The sequence below is a fragment of the Elephas maximus genome, chromosome 15 (genome assembly GCF_024166365.1).
Source record: "Elephas maximus indicus isolate mEleMax1 chromosome 15, mEleMax1 primary haplotype, whole genome shotgun sequence".
Lineage (NCBI taxonomy): Eukaryota > Metazoa > Chordata > Mammalia > Proboscidea > Elephantidae > Elephas > Elephas maximus.
Window position 1 is genome coordinate 61155841 of NC_064833.1, and position 23660 is coordinate 61179500.

At 39.7% G+C, this 23660-nt stretch overlaps 1 protein-coding gene across 2 annotated transcripts in view; it reads right to left on the reverse strand.

The window, feature by feature from the left end:
* The window catches only part of ZBTB10 (zinc finger and BTB domain containing 10), a 39032-nt gene extending 20456 nt beyond the window's left edge, over positions 1–18576 (reverse strand). The window contains exons 1-2 of one of the 2 annotated variants that reach the window (XM_049853990.1): positions 18356–18576; positions 6040–6928 (exon numbers count right to left, since the gene is read on the reverse strand). In XM_049853990.1, the coding sequence (XP_049709947.1) occupies positions 6040–6928; positions 18356–18451 (985 nt within the window). In that variant the 5' untranslated portion in view covers positions 18452–18576. Of the gene's footprint in view, positions 1–6039; positions 6929–16479; positions 17528–18355 lie in introns of those variants that run through there. The other variant, XM_049853989.1, reaches the window with a different exon arrangement.
* Between the last annotated feature and the right edge of the window lie 5084 nt (positions 18577–23660).

Below are 23660 nucleotides of genomic sequence, written 5' to 3' on the forward strand. Positions count from 1 at the left end.
ACCGGACCGTGGGGAATGACACATACTCAAAGTGGAGCAAATGGCCACCATCCTTATGCTGCCCATGTTTTCTAAGAGGGGGATTAGGTTTCTAGCAGGGCTATGACCCGCCATTTTTCCCATTCTGGTTACACTATACTGGGTCATGGAGGCTTTATAGACACATCCAAACTCCCTGAGGAGACAGAGTTACCAGGCTGAGGGCTGTGGACCATGGTCTTGGGACACATTTAGCTCAACTGGCATAACACGATTTATAAAGAAAATGTTCAACATCCTATTTTGAATAGCGTCTGTGGTCTTAAAAGCTTGTGAGTGGCCATCTAAGATACTCCACTGGTCCCACCCTGTCTGGGGCAAGCGAGAATGAAGAAAACAAAGATATGAGGGAAAGATTAGTCCAAAGAACTAAGGCACCACAACTACCACAGCCTTCACCAGACCAAGTTCAGTACAACTAGGTGGTGCCCCGCTAACACCACTGACTGCTCTGACGAGGATCACAACAGAGGATCCCGGACAGAGCTGGAGACAAATGGACAACAAAATTCTAACTCACAAAGAAATATCAGACTTACTAGTCTCACAGAGACTGGAGAAATCCCCAAGAGCATGGCCTCCAGACACCCTTTTAACTCAGTATTGAAGTTACTCCTGAGGTTCACCCTTCAGCACAAGATTAGACAGGACCACAAAACAAAACAAGACGAAACGGGCACACCAACCCAAAGGCAAGGACAAGAAGGCAGGAGAGGACAAGAAAGATGCTCACAGGGAACCCAAAATCGAGAAGGGGAGAACTGATACGTCATGGGGTTGGCACCCAGTGCCACAAAACAACATATGTATTGTTTAATAAGAAACTAAACTGCTCTGTAAACCCTCCTCTAAAGCACACACACAAAAAAAAAAGGGCAGAAGGACTGGTTAGTAGATAATGCTAATTAAAGAGTTTACAGCAATTAGAAGTAATAATTTCTTCAAATATACGCCTCATTAGGATTCCTTAAGGAGTGCCTGGGTGGCCCAAATGGTTACGCATCCTACAAACTGAAAGGTTAGCAGTTTGAACCCACCAAGACACGCCTCGGAAGACAGGCCTGGCAATCTGCTTCTGAAAGGCCACAGCCTTGAAAACCCTATGGGGCAGTTCTACCTGACTGCTACCAGCAACTCCTTAAAGCTATCTTGTTTGAGTAGTCTTTTCTCAAATAAAACTATTTTCTAAATAATTGAATTACATGCTTTTTAATCAAAAAGGTAAGTATGCAAATTGAAAATGTAAAGTTTGAACCTGATTTCAACTCTACTTTTAAGGATTAATAAAAATCACCAATGCTGTAAAGCTACTTTGTCATCAGAAGTGTAAATGAAAGAAACTTGAGAATATCTAAAAGAATTCTAAAATATGTTCTTTGATCAAGTAAAACCACTTTATTTCTGAATGCTTGTATGGCATTAAACACAGTTTGAAGATTCATCATCATCTACATGGAGTTATATTAGCTTTCAGCAAAGATAAATATAAAAATCAATTATATAATAATCTGCATTTACTAGAAAATGCTTTTGAGAATACTGTCCATCATACTACTCAGTTTCACTGACATGAAACTCCACTGGAGAAATTCCTTTCAGAAATAGGTACCAAGAAAAGTTTTATCATCCTGTAGGATCCTCCTTTTGAGAGACTGTTTAGTAGCTCAGAGCCAATTTAGTAGCTCAAAGCTTAATTACAGCAACCATATTAACACCAAGGCTGGCACTCTTTTTTGTTGTTGTTGTTGTTAATTGTTTTAAATAAGCAACGGTAGAATGTGAAGTTACTGCCTAGAACACTTTTCTTTTGTCAGTCATTTCAAACTCTTTTTTCAAGATGAGATATTCAAGCGCAAATTAAGTACATATACACGTAAAGAGGACAGATACTTATAATGGGTGGAAATTGCTAGTGTGACTGGCATAATATAAAAATCTAGACTCAGAGGATCATGTTTTCATCTCAGCCAGCACATCAAAAGATCAAAAACAATTGAGGCTTTAGTTATTTGTATTTCTCCAACTTAATTTTTGATCTTAGATTTCTACCTACTTTATGTGACTGAAATTTACATTTTCTGGTTGCACATCAGCAAGGCAAGAATTAAGGTTTTGCATTAATTTGATTACCCAGGCTTTAGTTTTTGCTGAGAGTTTCAATTGCCCCACAAAACAAAATTAAACAGTAAAAGGACAGAAGTTCCTAACCTTTCCTGAGTTCCATTTTCAAGTATTATTCTGTACCAAAAAGGATTTGAACCAATTCCCAGAAGTGAGTCAAAAACACATATACTAACTTCTTTTTAAGGTTAAAAATTACCATCTGAAAAAAGTCTCTAACAGTGTGGGTATATCTCTATATCTTACAGCAGATTTTCATGAGGCATCCTAACACCAGCTTCAACATTACCAGCAAGAAAATATTTTTAGAGTCACGGTTTACAAACTGTGGGCTTAAGACCCTGGGGAAGTCACAGTTCCTACATGGGAACCACAAATCCAAATATGTCAACCATTGTTTGCAGATGGACTAATTCACTACGACTTTTTTTTTTTTTTTAAATTGGGCCCTACTAAAGATCTCTTTGAAGTGTTAAAAACCGAAGTTGTCACTTTGAGACCTCACCCAAGCCATGGTATTTTCAATTGCCTCATATGCATGAGAAAGCTGGACAATGAATGAGAAAGACTAAAAAGGAACTGATGTCTTTGAGCTATGGTGTTGGTGAAGAATACTGATTGTACCATGGACTGCCAGAAGAGCAAACAAATCTGTCTTGGAAGAAGTATGGCCAAAATGCTCCTTAAAAGTGAGGACAGCGAGACTTTGTCTTACGTACTTTGGACATGTTGTTATCAGGAGGGGCCAGTCCTTGGAGACGGGCATCACGCTTGGTCAAGCAGAGGGTCAGTTAAAAAAAGGAAGGCCCTCAATGAGATCAAGATCAACTTTGGCTGCAACAAGGGGCTCAAAGACACCAACAAAAATTGAGGATGGCGAAGGAACAAGGCAGTGTTTCATTCTGTTGTACATAGGGTCACTATGAGTCGGAACCTACTCAATCGCCCCTAACAACTAGTTTAGTGGTTAACTGCAAGGCTTTCATGTGAAACAGTCCGAAATATGAAATCAGCCACTCTACTTTTGCTAGCTCAACAAGGAAGTCTTCAACCTTCGTAAACTGAATACTATATGGGACAGAAGGTGCCTGGAGAGTTATGTTCAATTCTGTGCACCAAAATTTCAGTGTAAAGCAAACTATACGGTATGTATAACTGTAAGAGAGATGGTAAGAGTGTTTACAATTCAAATGTGGGAGGAGCAGCATTTAGCCTAGAAAAAGGAGGTTTAGGGAGAATTTTTAAATGTCTAGCATTTGAAGGGGCCCTGGTTGAGTGGTGGTGAAGAGCTACAGCTGCTAACCAAATGGTCAGCAGTTCAAATCCATCAGCTGCTCCTTGAAAACCGTAAGGGGCAGTTCTACTCTGTCCATAGGGTCACTATAAGTTGGAAACAATTTGACAGCAATGGGCTTTTGGTTTGTATTTGAAGGGTTAACAGGTAAACTAGAGCGATTAATTAGAAGTTAACTCATACTGTACTACTTCAGATGGCAGAATCAGGACATTACAGAGTAGCAAATTTTGGCTTAATAGAAATAACTTCTACATAACCACCGTCCTGCTACACTGGAATAGGCTACAAAGTAGTATGCACAAGTATTCAAGCAGAAGGTCAAGCTGAGGCTGTAAAGGGGAAAAATAAATAAAGCGTGTGTGCGTGTGTATAGAAAATACACTGCACTGGAAAACTAAATAACCTCAGTAGTCTTTCCCAACTTTAAGGGGGATTGAGATGACCATGATATTTCTTGTGCTTTTATGTTTATCATTTAATTTCCACAATAATCCTGCAAGTATCATATTTTAAAGACAATGAAACTGAAGAAAAAAGTTTTACTTAACTTGGCCATGGTTACATTGTGGCAGAGTTGGTTTTTAAATCCCTATTTCTGACTCAAGGTGAGCTTTTTCTCCTCTGTATCAGTGGATCTGAACCTTGGCTCACAGTAGAATCATGTGCACAGTTTTTAAAAGTACCAGCATCCAGGCCATATTTCAAACAAATTAAACCTAAATCACTAGCGGAGGAACTCCTTAAAGCTTCCAACCAATTCCAGTGTGGCTGCAATGGTTAATACCCACTGCTCTATACCAAGAGTTGGCAATAAAATTTTACTGGAACACACCCACATTTCGTTTGTTCACACATTGTCTATGGCTGCTTTCACAATACAATGACAAAGTTGAGTAGCTGACTGCAAACATTTACTCTTTGGCCCTTTTACAGTAAAAATTTGTCAAACCCTGCTTTATATGACATTACTTTCTAATCATAATGCTCACAAGATTCATTTTCTGCCACAAAATGAAGATGGTTTTGGAGGCACAGAAAAGTTGAAAATGTTTAACAGTTGGAACACAGCACATGACTGATACAACCATCAAATCCGTGATATAAGCAAGTTTCATCAGATATAAAAGGAATACGAATAACATAAGGATAAAATTCTCTTTTATGAGATACAAAAGAAAAACTGAAAGCATATTAGACAATCAAAACTTAGTGTAAGATGGGCCTAGTCCATCGATACAGTCATAGCTAGGGGTGTTTGCTAAGATAATCATTAGTAATGTTATTTTTGAAAGTACATATTTTGGTCCAAAATGTTAGCATTTTTCTTTTCTTTGAATCACTCTAATAAAATAAACCAGGCATTTATGTTAAGAATGGGGTTAGCTCTGATTAGTTTTGCCATAAATCAAATGCTAACCAAAAGATGTGCTTATTCCTTAAAGGAAAACAATGAGTGTGTGTCTGTATGCATATGTACTTAAAAAAAAAAACACTACAGGGTTCCCACTATACTGTTAAACAGTATTAATCCATGCAGCAGAAAGACAATATAACAACATAACTCTTCACGGTCTTCTATATTAATAATTAAGCAAGATAGTACTAAGGAGGTCTAGCTACCCTTAATACTTTGAAGAAATTGCTTCAAGGATTTTACTGTTAAAAACTTAACAAGTAAGAAGGTATGAAAAATATCAGCAAATAAGTGTTCATTTATACACATATGCTGATTTTCAAATAAGTAAATTATTACAGTGGTGGACAAGCCTGGGGTATACACAGGAAACCTCAAACCCACTGAGCTGTTTTTTCAAACAATATGAAATTCGGCACAGGCAGATTAAACTGAAGGTAAAGGAAGCGCAAAAATCTAATCTTTCTACTTATGCCCTTCAACGATGGTTCTCCAACTCACGTTAAAAATATCCCCACACCATAAATGTGATATGCTAAGATTTGTATATGCATTCCTTAGGCGACAGATTGAAAAGTCTCAGAAGCTCTCAACTAATGCTAACAAAAATGAAAATAAGAGGATGACAGTGGGACAAATTTAACCCAGCTTCTGTAACATTTGCGGTGAGAACAGCAGCTCTAAACACATTAGAATAATCCCATTATAATATGCAAAATCCTATAAAACAGAAAATTTTCAAATAGGAAAAATTGAGAGTAAAGAATAATAAGAAGGTGTTAAAAACTTCTAAAATGACATAAACTGATTGTGTAACTTATTACAACTAAAGATTTTATCTTTTCCGTTGCTGGGTCTAAGAAAGTGAGCTCAGAAGCTAAACGTATGGGAAAGTTAAAGAATCACACATGCAGTAGAGTCCACTCCATACAGCAATATATACAATGTCTGGGTGATTATATTAACTTATCTTTTGAGAAACCCACTTGCATATGCCTGGAGAAAAAACAAAGACCAAAAATATTACATGCTTGTCTGAGTGATTCTCCCCCATTACTTTAATAATGACAAAAAATTTCCATTTAAAATATACTTCAAGTTTATATCCAACTAGAATTAAAATGAAGTAGCTTCAAAATCAAGGTACCTTTGAATATACAGTATTTACCTGGTTCTTCCTTGATGAATGACAAATCCTCTTCCGGATAGGCAACAGGTGGCTGCATCACTGAGCAATCTTCTAAATTTGTTTCGTTATTAGGTGGTACATTATAAATAAACCTCTTTGTAGTCTGGTTTTTCCTCCTTGTTTTGCCAGTCTCTTGAATTCCCTGGGAGCCCATATCATTCCAAATAAACACTTTTGTTTGACCTTGAGATTCACTTTCAGCCAATTCAGGAGAGCCATCCTGGACCCAACTACTGTCGTTCATCTGGTAGTTATCTATTTGGCCCTCGTCGACATTACAACCGTCATTTTCAATTTTTACATTGCTTGCCAAGTTGGTAAGATTCCGTGTTGCCCAAAAACTGGCAATTTTTTGATCCCGTGACGAAGACAGACCATCTCTGTTAACTGGTTTTCTATTATTGTAGTCCACAACTACAGACTCCGGAGCTTCCGACTTAATGCTTATATTTAAGGCATCTTTAATGAAATTTCGGCAAGTTTGAACAACTTCACTCATTTGAAGATAGCTGGCCACTGTCATCACTTCAATGGCATTTTGGCTTGTGAGCACCAGGTTACCAGAATACAAGAAGTCCAAGATGACTGAAAAACCTTGAACTGCAGCAATATCTAAATGGGTAGTATTGTTTTGGTTGGGGCTTTCTTTGTTTGAAAAGCAATATAAAGTCTTAAAGAAACGGCTGCCTGCAACCAGGATGTTCTTATGAGCTTTAAAGATTTTTCCACTCACCACAATGCTGACATCACAAAGAATACCTTTTTTTCTCTGTTCATTTAGCTGTCGAAGAAGTTGATAGCAATAAGAGTTCTCATTTGGCCTACTATTAAAGTCACAGTACCCCTCCTCTGATGGTACTTCTGACTCCTGTAATTGGATGGAAAACATTAACATTAAATTTTATTTACTTTTTAAAGTCCCCAAACCAAGGTAAACAAGTATCATCTTCGTCAGTTTTTAAAAAGCATTATTCAGATATATTGTTAGTAATCATTACATATTTTGAAACTTAAGTGTTTATGATCACAAATATTGAGAACAAAGGAATGAACAGCTTGGTATGATAAAACCCAATGCTGTTACTAAAAACTAGTTCAAATTAAAACAGCAATTATTTTCTTAACAAAAACTTTTATCTGTAGGAATCAAATTAGTTTGCTTTATCTCCTTAAGTGACAGGAATATATCAGTCTCCCTCTGACTGAACTTATTCAAGTGACAATACGCTGCGCACTATTTAAAAGGCGGAGGCCTGGTGGCACAGTGATTAAGAGCTTGGCTGCTAACCAAAAGGTCAGTGGTTCAAATCCACCAGCCACTCCTTGGACACCCTGTGGGGCAGTTCTACTCTGTCCTACAGGTTCGCTGTAAGTTGGAAGCGACTCAATGGCAACAGGTTTTTTTTAATTTAAAGGTAAATTTTAAGTATTGGTAAAAAAAAAAAAAAAAAACCTCAATCAAATATTTTAGGTCAATGCAGTTAATTAAATCTAATTTTTTTTTTAGAGATAAAGTTAGTTAAGACCCTAAGGAGAAAATGCTTCAATCACGGAAATATTCACAGTGACACAAGCCAACGGTCAGTCTAATATAATCAGATTTTCCCATAACATAGAGTTATCAAGGATTTCAGGAGAAATCAAGGCAAACCTGAATGTTAACGGAGTTTCAATATCCTACAGCACTTTATCTGGTTATTCCTTAAAATGACATCATCTTAGAAAGACAGTGATACTAATGAATTTGAAAGACTCTGCAAAATAGCCTCCACCTTAATGTGGATTAGATAATGGAGGAGTCATCACAGTATTTAAGAATTTAAATCCAGTCCTCCAAACTTTCTTTCATTATCAACAAAAATCCCTAAATCAACTTTCAAAATGCCTTCTCTTTTGCATCATACTACTTACTATGTTATTAATTCCTGAACTCAAAATTCTTAATGTTTATATATTTCTTCTCTTATCAACTCTACAAGTTTTCATTATAGTTCTATACAGCAACACTGAAGTAATTTCCTATAAAGCAATTAAGGTTGTGTTGCATAAGAGCAAGAATAAAAGAGCATTATCTACATTTCAGAATGCTGTCTATAGCAGTTATTCACTGCATGTCCTTGGACAAATCACCATCCCTGAGCCTTTTTCTTAAATTATAAAGCAGTACCACAAAGTTACTCTATCATTGAGAACATTATGACTTTCTTCATACAGTGAGTAGGTGGGTAAGCTCCCTAAAGGCAGGGATGTAGATTTCTGACATCCTGAATAGTGCCTGGCACATGTTTTGTGTAATAATATCTCTAAATAACAGGTAATCTTTCTTTCCCAAAAGAAAAATTGCTTAAGCATTTGTAGCAGAAAACAAGAAAGAAAATGATGACTTCAAGTACGAAAAATTTTATATTTTCTTCAGCATAAAATATTAAATTTAGGCCAATAAAATAATGTCTACAAACATACACATATATATGGATCTATGATTATATGAGCATGGAGAAAAACATGGGAAGATACATACTAGGTTGTAAACATGCTGGGAGAGCCGATATACTTAGAAGACAGGAAGCGGTAATCAGGACGAAAACTAGGTGAGGGGAGCAAGACAGTTGAGACTGCAATAGAATTCTCCTACATGGTGGTGAGATTCCTGAACAATCACAAGATTCCACTTACCCCAATCACAGGTATGGCTTAAATTATAAAAAACACTAGCTTTAATTCGACTCTTAGTCACAGGAGGCCATATACACAATAACCCCAATTCTTGGAAACTAACGTCAGGCCACACAGTCCATCTAAGAATTTGTGTGTTACTTCCAGGTATGAGAAATCAACTGAAAGAACCAAAATACTGACATCCAAGATATTTAAAAGTTTCAACAGGGATAATGGAACAGTATGCAAAAAACTGATAAAGCAAAACTTTTAAACACTGATCACATTTGCCAGCACGTCCATGAAGTATTTGCGGAAGCACTGAATTAGCAATTTACAAGTCGAGAACTGTCAGAAGTTTACATATCTTGCAGTTCAGTACATTTTAAGGAGGAGGTGGCTCTGTCTAATTGTAGCAATCATTCTAGGCTGTGGTCACTGTGACCTGTATTTTCCGGGCCAGTCCCAATTTCCAAAATTCTCTGCCATTATCAGACCAAATGTCCTAATTTTCAAAAATAGCTGACAGCCTATCCAGCAAAACGTTTGCCCATTTTGACAAAAACTATACAAATCAAACACAACTATTCAATTCCTATTTTTCTCATTACTGTTGTACTACAACAGTAACATCCCCATTTTTATAAGCAACACCAATGACTTCTTTGTCACAACTGATTAGCACACTATGCCATGTGTTTATGGACCCCTAGTAGTGCAGTGGTTAAGCGCTCAGCTGCTAACTGAAAGGTTGGTGGTTTGAACCCCTCCATAAGAAAAAGACGTTCGGCAGTCTGCTTCCATGAAGATTTATGGCCTTGGAAACCCTGAGGGGCAGTCCTACTCTGTCCTATAGAGTTGCTAGGAGTATAGATGGGAGGGCAAAGGTGGGTTTTTTTTGCCCTGTGTTTGAGGTAGCTATTAAATATGCCCAGGGCGAGAATATGTGTACTCTCCAAGGAGTGTTTTTTTGTGGAATTCGGGTAAAACACACCACACAGCACTAAAACAGTCAATATTATTTCTTGAACAACAACAACAACAAAAAATACAAAATCCTTAGTAGTAGAGACAAAATCTTAAACTCAAGGGATTTGTGTCATTGATTCCTTCTAACATTCTAAGTCTACTCTTAGTATAGTAACATTAAGTACTACTGATAAGTGAAGGTATACTGCTGAAATGTTTAAGTATTTCTACAACTGGTCTTTTCCAATGTAGAAAAATGTTTCTAAACCCCTTCCCAAACAGGAAGGCACAACTTAGCCCAAACATTAGCCTAAACTGGCTACATAAGGAGATTTTAAGAAAATGGATTTGAAAAATCAGACAACTTTTTACTTCTGAGGTTCTATAAAACGTTAAGTCTTGAATTTTACCATGAAAATGCTTGTAAGGAAAACTTCAATTGTAGATATTGGAAGGGCCTTTTAATCAACTAGTCCAATTTTTACAGAAAATAGAAAAGTGTTCATTTAGTTAAAATTCTCATAAATTATTACCTTCATATTTATTTCCAGACATAATCAAACAAACAAAAAAAGTAATTATTTTACTCACAGGAGGAAAGGCTCCTAAAAGCTTAAAAACTCTGACTTCACTTGTTAACTTAATAAGCATTAATTGAATACCTACTTTAACCAGGGTCTGCACTGGGGACTAAAATGAGTAAGTATAGTCCCTCAATCAAAGCTTTGGCTACTGGGGAAGACTCTTAGGGTACTGAAGAATATAAATAAGGTTGTTAGGAGAGCAGAGAGATGGTGTGTCTAAATCTGTTTTTTGTTTTTTTGTGGGAGATGGGGGGATGCTTTTTGAAGACAAAGTATGTGAGCAGAGCCTTAAAAGGATATAAGATTGGGTCAGCGTGTGAGCATTCTGAGAATAGACAGCAGAAGCAAAAGCACTGAGATGGTTTGTAGCATCCTGAGAGTTGCAGATTTATGAATGAACTGCAAGGTGATCCAAAAAAATCCATGAAATGTAAATATGCACTTATGTACATTTTTCTGAGATAAGTGTCTCACTTTCATCAAATTATCAAGAGATGTGAATCCCTCAGAAGATTAAAAACCAGTGCTGTAGGTGCCTTATAAAGCTATAGAAGCAAAGAGCAATCTGATTAGATTAGCAGACAGACGAGATGGCTGTGGTAGCAGAAGATTAATCAGGGTGGCACAGCGATTAAAGACCTTGGCTGCTAACTGAAAGAGCAGTGGTTCAAACTGACCAGCGCTCCATAGGAGAAAGATGTGGTAGTCTGCTTCCACATGAAGATTACAACCTTAGAGACCCAACGGGGCAGCAGTTCTACTCTTTCCTATAGGGTCATTATGAGTTGGAATCGTCTCTAGAGCAGTGGGGTTTTTTTGGTTAAGACTGGAGGTAATGTAACCAGCTGGAAAGCTACTGTAACAGTGCAATATATCTGCAAGAAAGAAAAGCCTTAACTAGGGAAGGGAAAATGGTAAGGGGGGGGTAATGGAATATGCAAAGCTTGGAAAAATATCTGGAAGGTAAAATGAGCAGAGCTTGGTGATTAACTAGCTGTGGGAGGGAGGGGAGAATATAAAGAATCATGGAAGTCTTCAAGAATTCTAGCTTGGGGAACTAGATAATGCCACCAACTTGTAGAGAATACAAGAAGGCAATCCAGTTGTTCAATCCTTTGAGGGGGAGAGTGAAAGAAAAGATAACTTCAGTTTCAAGTGATGTAACCCTCAAAGAGCTCACTTGCGGTCAATCCATAAAAGATATAGAAATGCTACTTAGCTAAAAGCCAACAAGTATTTATATTTACTTGCCTACTCAGAACTAGTTCTTTCTCAATAAATGGATTAGCAGGAAAAAAGACATTTACAACACAAAAATCAAAGTGTGAACTAAAAAGAGCACTAAAAACATCAAAATCTCTACTTTTTCAGCAGCAACTCCCTGCAAGAATATATTAAAAGAAAATATTCATTTCCACTTCCAAATTAAAAATTGTGAATTCAGAAAAAGTCAAATTTAATGTACAGAATATGAGGACAAATAAGGCTACAGCACATTTAATGTCAAATGCCTACTAGAGGTACTGAAGAATTAATTATGCAAATAGTTGGTAGAGAAAGACAGGAAGGTCTCCTCTGCAGTCTTCCATTCTCATCACCTCTCTGGTCTCCTTACATGATAGCATCTTCTCTTGTGGCCCCCCACCCCTGCCCCCCCAAAAAAACCTGTTGCCATCAAGTGGATTCTGACTCATAGTGACCCTATAGGTCTGGGGTAGAAATCTTCAGGGGATTATAACATTCAGCCGACTTTGCATATCAAAGATATGCTTTATTACCAGCTCTCTCCTCAAAAGCTAAACCCATATATGCTGCAGAGACAGGTACCTCTAAACATCAATAGATACACATTTCATAATGATTCTCTCCTGCTTAAAAAGGCTAAATAGCTGCTCATTTGTAAACAGAATAAAATGTAATCTTTTTAACATTACAAGAAGTCTTCATGACCTAAAATCTATCTACCTCTTCCTACTTAATTTTTCATCTTGGTCGGCAACCCAACTATCCATTTCTCTCAGACACAACAGGATACCTTTTTTTCATTTTGCTGACACTTCTTTCAAGTCAATGTCCTCTTCTGCATAGTCAACACCTATTCTTACAGTAAAATTAAGTTCCACAGCCAGTTCTATGAGCTTCTCCTAACCTTCTCAGGTAGAATTATTCACTCCCATCCTTCAATGTCTTCACTGTACCCTGAACATACTTCTAATATAGTGCCTGTATTACTTTATTGCCACGTCTGTCTCTCCTTACTAGACTACTATTAGTTTCTTCAGGACAGGGAAAAGGTTTTATTTATAGGTCTTTATCTCCAGGTTTCTGCATCTACCTAATTTAAGAGGGAAAGATGCCAATCCCAGATGCGGTATAACGTGTAAGTCAAACACGCAACACCAAAAATTGGAAAAACACAAGGAAATGACCCAGCTCTTACCGAATCAAACACAATGACTAAACATTAAAGCCTATATAAACAATAATAATTGTACAATGTTAACTTAATGGGCCACAGACCCATCGTTGTTTCATATCAATTTCTCCAACTTGGTGAAAGGTCTTTCAAACTTTCTTCCTACACTGTCAAGAGCAAATAATCAAACATGTCAGGCCTTATTTTGCCAAATACAGGTAGACATGCCTTACCTTCTTTGCTCCAAATGCTGGCATTAACATATTTCAATCAGATTGTTTGGATGAACTCAGTATTTACTTTCTGAAAAAGTTAACTTTGTTTACAGCATACATTTATAAGCATGTTTTAGGCTTAGAAAGCTGCAGAGTTGATAAAATGAGTAGCTTAGACTACAAAAATGTCCCAATTGGACAAAAAGTGTTAATCAGTTATTAAAACTACTTTTAAAGTCCTCTGCACCAAATGGTCAAATCCCAAATGAGCTAAGAATTCAACTCAACTCTGAAGATAGCTATTACTCAAAATAAAAACTATGTATCATCACCCACATCCTTACAAAGAATACATGGATATCGCTAAAATACAAGGCTCAGAAAGCATGTTTAAAAAGAGTCTCCCACAAGCGGTCCATAATAACAACCAATATCCAATTAACAGAATATCAAACCTTTTAAGAATATGTGCTATTTTTTTTTTTTTTGGCCACGATCAAGGAATTAATGAAAAAGAACATTTCTTACACAAAGCCTAAGGAAAACAACCCTTAGTAACATACTTAGATTTGGCCAAACTTCACTCAAAGAATACACCAAAAGGGGGCGGGGGGAGGGGGAAGGGGAGAAAATAGAGTGAACTACCTATCCCTAGTATCAAACTGAATTTTTGTCTGCAGAATTTCAGAACTCTCATTTCAACGTTTTTAAGCTAGGAGAAAGCTAATGCCAGATAATCTTTGCGAAGCTGAGAAATACTACACGCATGACAAAAAATAATCTCAGAATGTTCAAAGAGTCTGATGGCCAAAGTCTCTGAACGTACAGAAAGGAAAATTGGTTTGCTAGCTAGAATCAAGAGTAATTTCACAAGACAAAGTGGTTTTCAAACTGACAAAATTGTTGCCACTTGGACATACGGAACAGGGCCATAAAAATCACACCTTGTTACATATAGATATCTGTGACGAAGTAATGATAATAAATAAAGGCTATAATTTGCTAATATATTTGCATGCATTAAATCCTTAAAGAAATCCTGTATTTTACCTGAGAAAATTAGAATCAATTTGCCCAAGGTCACACCACCTGCAAGAAAGTAGAGGCTTAGGGCCCAGGTCCACCTGACCTTAAGCTCAAGAATTCTCTTACAGGCTGTGTTATACTGCCTCCTACAGGAAATCGAAGGCTGCAAGGTAGCAAGTGAAAAAACTGACCATACAAGAAGTCAGTTCATTAACCTGTCACGAAGAAGGTAAAAAAGATGAAGGTGGTACCTGGGATTAAAAATAGCAAGACATCCCCTGAACTAATTAAGGTTAGTTAGAATGAAAATACAAAGGTTATCAACTAAAAGATTAAGATCAGTTCAGAGTGGAAACACCCAAAATCCCATCAAGGAGGCCAATACAGAGCCTTAGGCTGGCTAAACTGTGTTGTCCTCAGTCTCCTGAAAGAATATTCTAAGAGAACGGAGATGGCTTGTGGGTTTTAACTGTAAGAGGAGAGTTCAAGGGTGAAAAGGGAGGGGAGGATGGTTTAGACAGTAAGTTTAGAAAACAATTTACCTAGGAATGAATGTCCCCATCTAGATTTATGCCAAAGGGAGAAGAAGGTACCACTGCTAGAAAGTATACCATTAGGTTATCCAACTAATCCCCCTTCCTCTGATTTCAGGTTCACCAAGCTCTGGTGGTGCAGTGGTAAAGCGCTCGGCTGCCAACCCAAAGGTCAGCAGTTCAAACCAGCCATGACTCCTTGGGAGAAAGACGTAGCAGTCTGCTTTGGAAACCCTATAAGGCAATCCTACCCTGTCCTACTGGGTCACTATGAGTCTGAATCCCGATGGCAATGGGTTTAAGCAGCTACCTAACTAAAATTTGCGTTCCCATTCAGATTTGCCTACAGGAAAGACTACATCAATAAGAGGAGTAACTGGTCCACTGTAGGTTAAGAAAATTCATTCTGTCTTTTAAAAATTTTTCTAAATAACCAACCTACCATTATTTGGAAAGCAAGTATTAATTTCATAAGCCCCCCCCACTCAACCATCTTACTAAATAATTTTAAAAGTAAGTTATTAAAGACTCAGATTCCTCTTCTGTAAAATGGGAATAAAACTAAGTACAGAGTAAGGTAAATGTGTGCTTGGCACACGAAAGACAAGGAAATGTTAGTTTTATTTCACTCCACCGCCCAAGTTCATAAAGCTAATAACTGCAGAAAGCTGAGACCTGAATCCAGATTTACTCCAAAACCCATTCTTTCTCCATTACAGCATTCCTTGTAGGTTCTAGTCGGACAATTCACTTAACCTTTCTGGGCCTTATATCTTAACATGACTTCTCTTCCAGGATTCAAGCAACTAAAATTTGTGCAAAAACGACTGGACTGTCCACTGGGAAAAGCACAGCCCTGTGCTACAAAGTTAAAGCCTTAACTTCTGAGATACTCCTATGCTTAAGGGCCACTGGATGGTGCCTAATTAACTTCAGTAAAAGTTCGCTGAATGGCAAGATCACTCCAATAAAAGAAAGACTATGAGAGCTGACTTTCTAAAATCAACGACTGGCTACCAATACAAAGAATGAATTACATTCACCAACTCAAGTTATCTAAAAAGACTGAAAGATCTATTTGGCTTGAAAAGGGTTATCAAAATGGTAAGACTACTATCTTTAGGCTGGAAAATGTCAAAACAAGGACTAAGAACAGCTTGTTTTATAACTAAGGACTTATGATTTCTGGTAGTTTGGTAAATTCTCTTACCAGTTCAAATCATATAGTTGATGCAAATAACTTCACATTAATGCTAAGGATTAATCCAATGCTAAGTTTTTTTAAAGTATTTAATGTAAACTGCATTTTTAAGCAACTTGTTGAAAATTAGAATAGCTCAACCCAAGAAATCTAGATAGACGCAAACAAGGTAAACAAAAACTACAATAGTTAACCAAAAGCAAGCCTTTTTCCCTCTGCAAGAAGTTCAATGGGAATGAATTTAGTAAAATTATTCACGAGAAAGGAGTGTTATCCAAAATAGCTTCCTCTACATCTATACACCTCTCATATTTCACAATATCCTGACCTGATATAAAGAACTTTCTGGTTAGAAGTTTTCCGGAAAGGGGTGCACCAAAGGTTTAGGAAAGTGTTTAATTCATTCTTCAAAGAGTTGCCAAATTTGACTTTCACCAGCACACAATCTTAAAGGACTATGAACATAAGGCGCCTTCTCTAAAACCACGGCTAAGAAAGTCTTTCAGCGCCAAGTCAACCTTTTACGTTAAAAACTTCAGTCTCACTTTCTCAAACTTTCGATTCAATCTCATGACGCCAAAAAAAAAAAAAAAAAATCTGTGTCACAAAAAAATAAATGGAGAAACACACTCTGCGCCCCCACCATCACCACACACACAAACTTTGAAAACTTGTTCCCAGGCTTTCCAAACCCCCACGCATAGGCTCCCCGCATAGCTGTTAACTGGAACCATGCTTTCACACAGGAAAACGGGGTTTTTAGCTGATAAGCCTTTCCCGAAGCAATCTGAGAAAGTAAAGGCAGGATATACTCTACCTGGGCGTTGGCTTTGTGCTCGGTAGAGACGTGGTGCCTCAGGAGAAGGGTTTTCTTGTAGTTGCGGGTCCCTCGCGAAAGCTCATCATGCCCCAGTTGGGGAAGGTCCCCGCTTCCCCCGTCCTCAGGGGTCTTTTGGCACCAGCCGCAAGACATAAGGCCAGTATCCTTGGAATACCGCAGCCAAGGAAAATCTTTGAGCCAGGAGCTCTGGAACGAGCAGTGTAGCTTTTGCATTAGAGACTTGGGTCGCGCAAGCGGGAAGTGCTGGACAGTCTCTCCCTCGCCAGCTCCCACGCCGCTGCCCTCGACTTCGTCCCCGCCATCGCCGCCAGACCGCCTGCTGCTGCCGCAGCTGCCGCCTTCCGCCCCGCTGCCGTCGCCCAGGCTCGCCCCCTCCTCCTCGTCCTCCGTGCTGTCGCTCAGGGACGCGCCGTCCTGCATCAACTCCTTCCCCTCCAACGCGTCCAGCTCCAGGTCCACAGTCGCCGGCCCTCGCCCATTGAAATGTCTCAGGCGCCACGCCGAGGTCTCGGGGCGGCAGCGGCTACTGCCATTGTTGCCGAGACCCCCGCCGCCGCCGCCGCCTCGGAAGGCCAGAGTCCGACGGTTCCTTTCCGCTAGCAGGGGCCCCCCCGCGCCACCGCCGCCCAGCGAGGTGGGGCCGCCCGCGTCTTGCGGGAGCAACAACTCCTTGGTTTCCTCGGCGGCGGCGGCGGCCGCCCCAGCGGAGGCCTCCAGGTCCTGGGGCTCCAGGCCCTCCAATTCCACTTCCTCGTCGGCCCCCCGCCCATTGAGCTGCTGAGGCGCTGGCGGCGCTGGCGGCTGGGGCTGTCGCGGCTGGGGCTGGTGAGGCCAAGTCGAGGCCTCCCCGCCAGCGTTATTGTTCGTGGAGCCGCCGCCGCTGGCGGTGACCAACCCGCCTCCTCGGAACGCCAGCGTCCTGCGGTTCATTTCACTGAACGACATGGCGCGCGCCGCCGCCGCCTCCCGGTGCCCCGGCTCGCGCACGGCCTCGGGCCGCGTCCCGCGCGCTCCCCCTCCGCTTCGCCCCCGCCCCCGGCGTTCCGGTCTCGCGGGGCTCGGCCTCGCCCTCCCGCCCGGCCGGTTCTCGCTCGCTCCCGGCTACCTTTCGCGTCCGCCGCCGCCCGCCGGGCCGCCGCCTCCGGCCGCTCTCCTCGTCCTCCACCCCCGCCCCGCTGCGCGCCCGGCAGCGTCCCGCGCGGAGAAGGGGGCGGGCGGCGGAGAGGTGAGGAGCGAGCCGGGGGCGCGTGGGGCCTTCGAAGTTGAGAGGCGGAGTGCGGAGAGACCCTCCGCTGCCTCTTCTTTAAAGCCGCGCGCACACACAGACCCTCCAAAACAGATATCCTTCCTCCGGCGCACCGAGGAGTCCCAAGGCTGCCGCCGGCTGCCGAGGCGCCGAGGGCGAGGAGCACATTAAACTGCTGGGCTCCGCCACATAACGAACCGACAATAAAGCCGGCGGAGCGTTTCCGTCCGACCAGGCCCTGGCGGAGGTCGAATGGCAAATGAACAACGGACCGTGCGCCCACAATGCACCGGGGTAGCAGTAACCGCTGGAGGGGGAAAGGGTGGGGGCCGGGCTGGGGGAGGGGGGCTGGGCTTGGGGCTGGGCTGGGGTAGGGTGGGGGCGCCAGGGGACCGGGAAAGGGGCCGGGCCGCGCCTCCGGCCTGGGGGCGGGGGTGCGGCTGCGGGGAAGGAAGTCGGCCGAGGGCGGGGGACAAAAGGCCGGGCAGCAGGCTGGGGGTCTCGGGGAGGGGGCGGACGTGTGCAGCCGGGGCCGGGCTACGCGGAGGACAAACAGCTGGCGAGTGTCAGGGTCTGGCTGCCTCCCCGCTGCCCACACGCACCTACCCGCGCCCGGGACGCACATTTTCCTTCTCTCGCTACGAGTTCACCTGGGACTTTGGAAATAACTGTGCGGTGGGAGCTGCGCTCCAGCCTTGTCATTTGGTCGGGGGTGGGTGGCGGTGCCCAAGGAAGTGAACTTAATTTTGTTCCTTCACAAAGACTGGACCAGGCGGTGCCTTTCACGCGAGGAGGTTACAACCGTGGATACCTCCTCCTCTGATGCATTGTGTATGCGAGCAGCAACTCAGGCCCAAGGCAATAATCATTTCACAGAAAATGCACCGCCCCGAGTGTCTTATTGCTGTGATGAAATGGAAATTTAAATAAAAGGTCGAACACGTGCGTTCACTGGGAAGTATTGACATGAGTGTTACATCACCAGCAGCCAATCAGATAACTCCAGTCGTGTTTATACTTCTACAACCACCTTGTGAGTATTACAGTATGTCATAACGTTATAAATATTAGGCAGGGTTTTCCCCAGGAGCGGGGAGGAGTCTGCTTATACGGATGTGGTGCGACTCCGAAGATTATATGCTTAAAATAATTAATTTTTAATTTTTTTAACTGTTTACATTATATGTGGAATTTAGAGCAATTACAAGGACTGATTGAGCTGGAAATGAAGCTTCCATAATTAAAATCTTGGTAGAGTTAAAAAAAAAAAACTTTGAAAAAGCTTCAACTCAGAGCCCCACGCTCATTTTAAAATTCCTTAATACATTACATTTAGTGAACGCTTAAATATTTAGAGTCCGTTTAGGATTTTACAACGTAAGGTAAATTTTAAACTATTGTTTTCAAACTCATTTCAGGGGAAAAATGTTCTCAAACTATGGAAGGGCTTTTTACTCTTTTAGAAAATATGTTTATTAGAAGTTGAATAAAAAAACATAAAATGTGTCCAAAATACATAGTTGACTGGGAAAAAATACTTAAATGGTAGGATACGTTTTTTATACTAATAGTAATACATATATTGGGATGTGCGTAGAAAAAAATACACACAAACTATAGTTAATAGCTAGTGGGAGGAGTTAAGCTAGGAACTTTAACTTTCTACATAACAAATATAGTAATATATATAGTAGTTACGTATTTAGAATATATAATTATATTTTATGTGAAGTTATGTGTGTTTTATAAAGACCATGTATTACAATGTTTAGGCTCTGACGGCGTAGTCATTAAGTGCTATGGCCGCCAACAAAAAGGCCAGCAGTTCGAATCCACCAGGCACTCCTTGGAAACTCAATGGGGCAGTTCTGTTCTGTCCTATAGGGTCGCTATGAGTCAGAATTGACTCGACGGCAGTTTTATGCTTCTTGTTCTTTTTAGAACTTAAAATATATATTGATTTATTTTTCTATTTTTAGAATAACAATATTGCATACTGTCACTTAGTCTTTAAACATATAATGTATGTATGCTTTATTTCTCAAAAATTTTAAAAGATTTTCCAAGATATTATGAAATATTATTTGTATGAATATTTTTAAATGGACTACGTATACGAGTGCAGAGAGTGATAAATACCAGTGATTGTAAATTTATTCAAAGCAACTCTGAATTAATTGTAGTTTTAGTATGTGTGTAAATGAGCAGTGTTGTATATCAAACAAAAAAAAATTAGCTCTACCTTATAGATTAAACGTAATTTTAATGTAAAGAATGGCACTACTAACCTGCCATGAAAAGATTTTGCTTTGAGTTATTTTTCTAGTGATGATCATATGTACCCCTTACCCTGGCCATCCATATTCTTACCAGGCCACCAGCGATCAACAGCTTGAAATTCTGTTATGAAGTCCTTGGGTTAGTATATTTTTGGGGATGTTGTCTTGCTTTATTTTGTTTGTATGGAAGTTTAAGACGGTGGAATCTGTGACCTTGACTTAATTTGTATCCTGTAGAAATGAGAAGATTCTACTCACTTGACTGTATATAATACTATGTGCTTCCATGTAGTATTTGGAAGAGCGTAATAATAACATTGTGCCTTCTCCTTAAATGAGTTATTGTTTTTCTTAATTCAAGGCACTTTGCAAATAAATACATTATTATATTTTAACTACCACCATCCTACCACCCCATCTCCTGTAAAAAGAGGGAAAAGTTACTGAAGTTAATTACTTATCAAAGATCGTGGGAAGTGAAAATGGACTTCAGAATTTTTATTTCAACATTAAAATCCGTTTCCTTCCTGAAACTATTAACTCGAATCTTCTTTTCATCTTTTATGCATAGTACATAAAAAGCAAAAAAAAACAACTTGTTGCTGTCAAGTCGATTCCAACTCATAGCGACCCTATAGGACATAATAAGCACTATGTGAGTTTATGCTAGTATTATTATTTTTGATTTCTGGTAGTGACAGATTAACCAGAAATGGTATTAATTATGTCAGGACTGCATTTGTCAGACATATATCATTGCCTTGTATTTGTTAGATCCACGTTGTCTTCTGTCTGGAATTACGTTTAAACTTGGACTAATTAGAAATGAATGACACTAGATTCAAACAGTACAAACAAAACGGCCTGAATCCTAGGACCACTGAACTTGTAACAGCCAAACTGTTCGTATTTATATTTCTGCATTTATATCTATTTCTGTATTCAGTTGTCTTCCTCTAAACCCTGAAGGAAGATCGAATCAGAAACAAAGATCAAGGGAATAGTAATCACAAATGTCTCAGAATACCCTTTGAGTAACAGAAGGGGATCTCCTACTGTGTAAGTGGCGTTCTTAGGAATTCCCCCACTCCTTTCAGTCTCCTACTACCCAGCAGGGATCTGTTCTCCCCTCTAGCCCCTATATTTACTCTTGGGGGTTCTACCATATTTAAGGGAATTCCCCCTTATGCCTACCAGGGGAACCCCTCAAGAATGGGGCATCCCCAGCCAATTTGTCCCCTAATTTCACTTTAGGCTGCTGTAGGTCATCTTGATACTCGTTTACCATAACTCTGGGATGGGGCTGACTCAATTGATCTTTGATGTTGGAACTTGACTGTCGTTAACTATCTTAGTAGAGGAATACTTTGCCTTTTCAGGTTCTAGGGGCAATAGCCTATCATTCTGTCTGTGGAACTAACATATATATTATCCATCAGAACGAAGTACCTTGAGGCTAGGAACCATATATTATTTATACTGACTACCCCCACCACTTCACCCAGCCTGTCACATAGTAGGCAATTAGTAAAATGTTGAACCCTGAACAGTTTAGTATATTTCTCCTTACAATCTATTTTGGTAAGCAACCTGGCAACCTTTTCGTCTGTTTCCTTTTTTTTAATTTTTATTTTTTAGTTAAGTAAAATATAATATTTTTAATTATTAAACTAATGTTTCTATTTATCCTAATAATTTTTAAATGAACTAAATACATGAATGCATATCCAGACTTGTAAATACTATGGATTGTACAGATTTATTCAAAACAATGCTCACAATAAAAAGTAATAATATATTATGCTGTCATTAGCTGCCAAAAGTTGGCCCCTTACTCATGGTGACCGCAGACACAATGGGATCAGACCTTTGTGATCGATAGGTTTTCATTAGTTGACTTTTCAGAAGTAGATCACCAGGCCTTTTTTCCTAGTCTGTCTTAGTCTGGAAGGTCCGCTCGAACCTGATCAGCATGACAGCAAGATGCAAGTCTCCACTGACAAATGAGTGGTGGCCGAGTGTGAAGTGCATTGGCCAGGAATCAAACCCAGGTCTTCTGCATGGAAGTCAAGAATTCTACCACTAAATCACTACTGTCTTCTAATTATGTTATTGTTGAGTATAAGTAATACCTTCTTGTATTATTAGTGCCATTTTCTATGTAGTTTACAGTGAATTACAAACATTTAGTTTACACAACATCCTTGAGAGATAAATCAGCATATGTATTATTATCCTATACCAGCGATTATCAAGATGGCACAGGACCATTCTGTCATGAGCCAGAGCCAACTCTATGGCAACTAACAACAACAACAACGACACTATTATCCTCGTCTAGCAGATAAGGAAACTCAAATATAAAAAGTTTAACCGATTTGCTCTAGCTTATCGTATGAGTAGGGCCTTTAAGGTTGTTGTTGTCAGGTGCCGTCGAGTCGGTTCCAACTGGTAGCGACCCTGTGCACGACAGAACGAAACACTGCCCGGTCCTGCGCAGTCCTCACAATCGTTGTTATGCTTGAGCCCATCGTTGCAGCCACCGTGTCAGTTCACCTCGTTGAGGGTCTTCCTCTTTTTCGCTGACCCTGTACTCTGCCAAGCATGATGTCCTTCTCCAGGGACCGATCCCTCCTGACAACATGTCCAAAGTATGTAAGACGCAGTCTCGCCATCCTTGCCTCTAAGGAGCATTCTGGTTGTCCTTCTTCCAAGACAGATTTGTTCGTTCTTTTGGCAGTCATGGTATATTCAATATTCTTCGCCAACACCACAATTCTTCTTCTTTTCTTCTTCAGTTCTTCTTCAGTCTCCCTTATTCGTTGTCCAGCTTTCACATGCCTTGTAAGGTTATCAACTAGGTAATACCTTTCAGTCTAAGGCACCCTTAGCTACTAACAGACACACAATACACTTAACAGTGTTATGTCTGCATAATTACAAGCTACACTAGTTTTTCAACTTTTTTTTTCTTTTTCAAACGTTCATAGAAGAAAACAAAAATACTCAAAAAGAAAAAAGATCATTATTTCCACTACTCATAGATAACCACTGTTGTGTAAATACAGTTTTCTTTTCTGTGCCTTGCTAAAAAAAAAAAAATTTTTTTTGTATTTATAAGATGGATTCTACCATATGTGTGCTTTCAGTTATAATTAAATATGTTTTAATATCATTAAATATTTTGTAGTATCATTTTAATGGCTATGAATATACCACAATTGATTTAACCAGTCTTCCGTTGTTGAAGATTGACAGTTTAAATTTTAAAACTTCTGTTTTTTAAAAACACAATAAACAAAAGTTTTCTTAAAAGTGACATAGGAAAAAGACATTTAGTATATGAGCAGAGAAAGGCTTAATATCACTAATACACAAGATCTCTTATAAATCATGAAGAAAAAAACAAATGTAACAGAAGAACAAGTAACATCAAAGGGCATGTGTTAGAAATTCATGGAAGAAATACAAGTGATTATCCAGTATAAATGATGAGTAAGCATGAAAAGATGTGCCAACTTCGCCAGTAATCAGAGAAATGCACATAAAAAACACCTGTGATAAATAATTTTTTAACCCATCAGTGCTAGAGGAAAAAGAATATAGTTGTGAGTGTAGATAGGTATAAATTT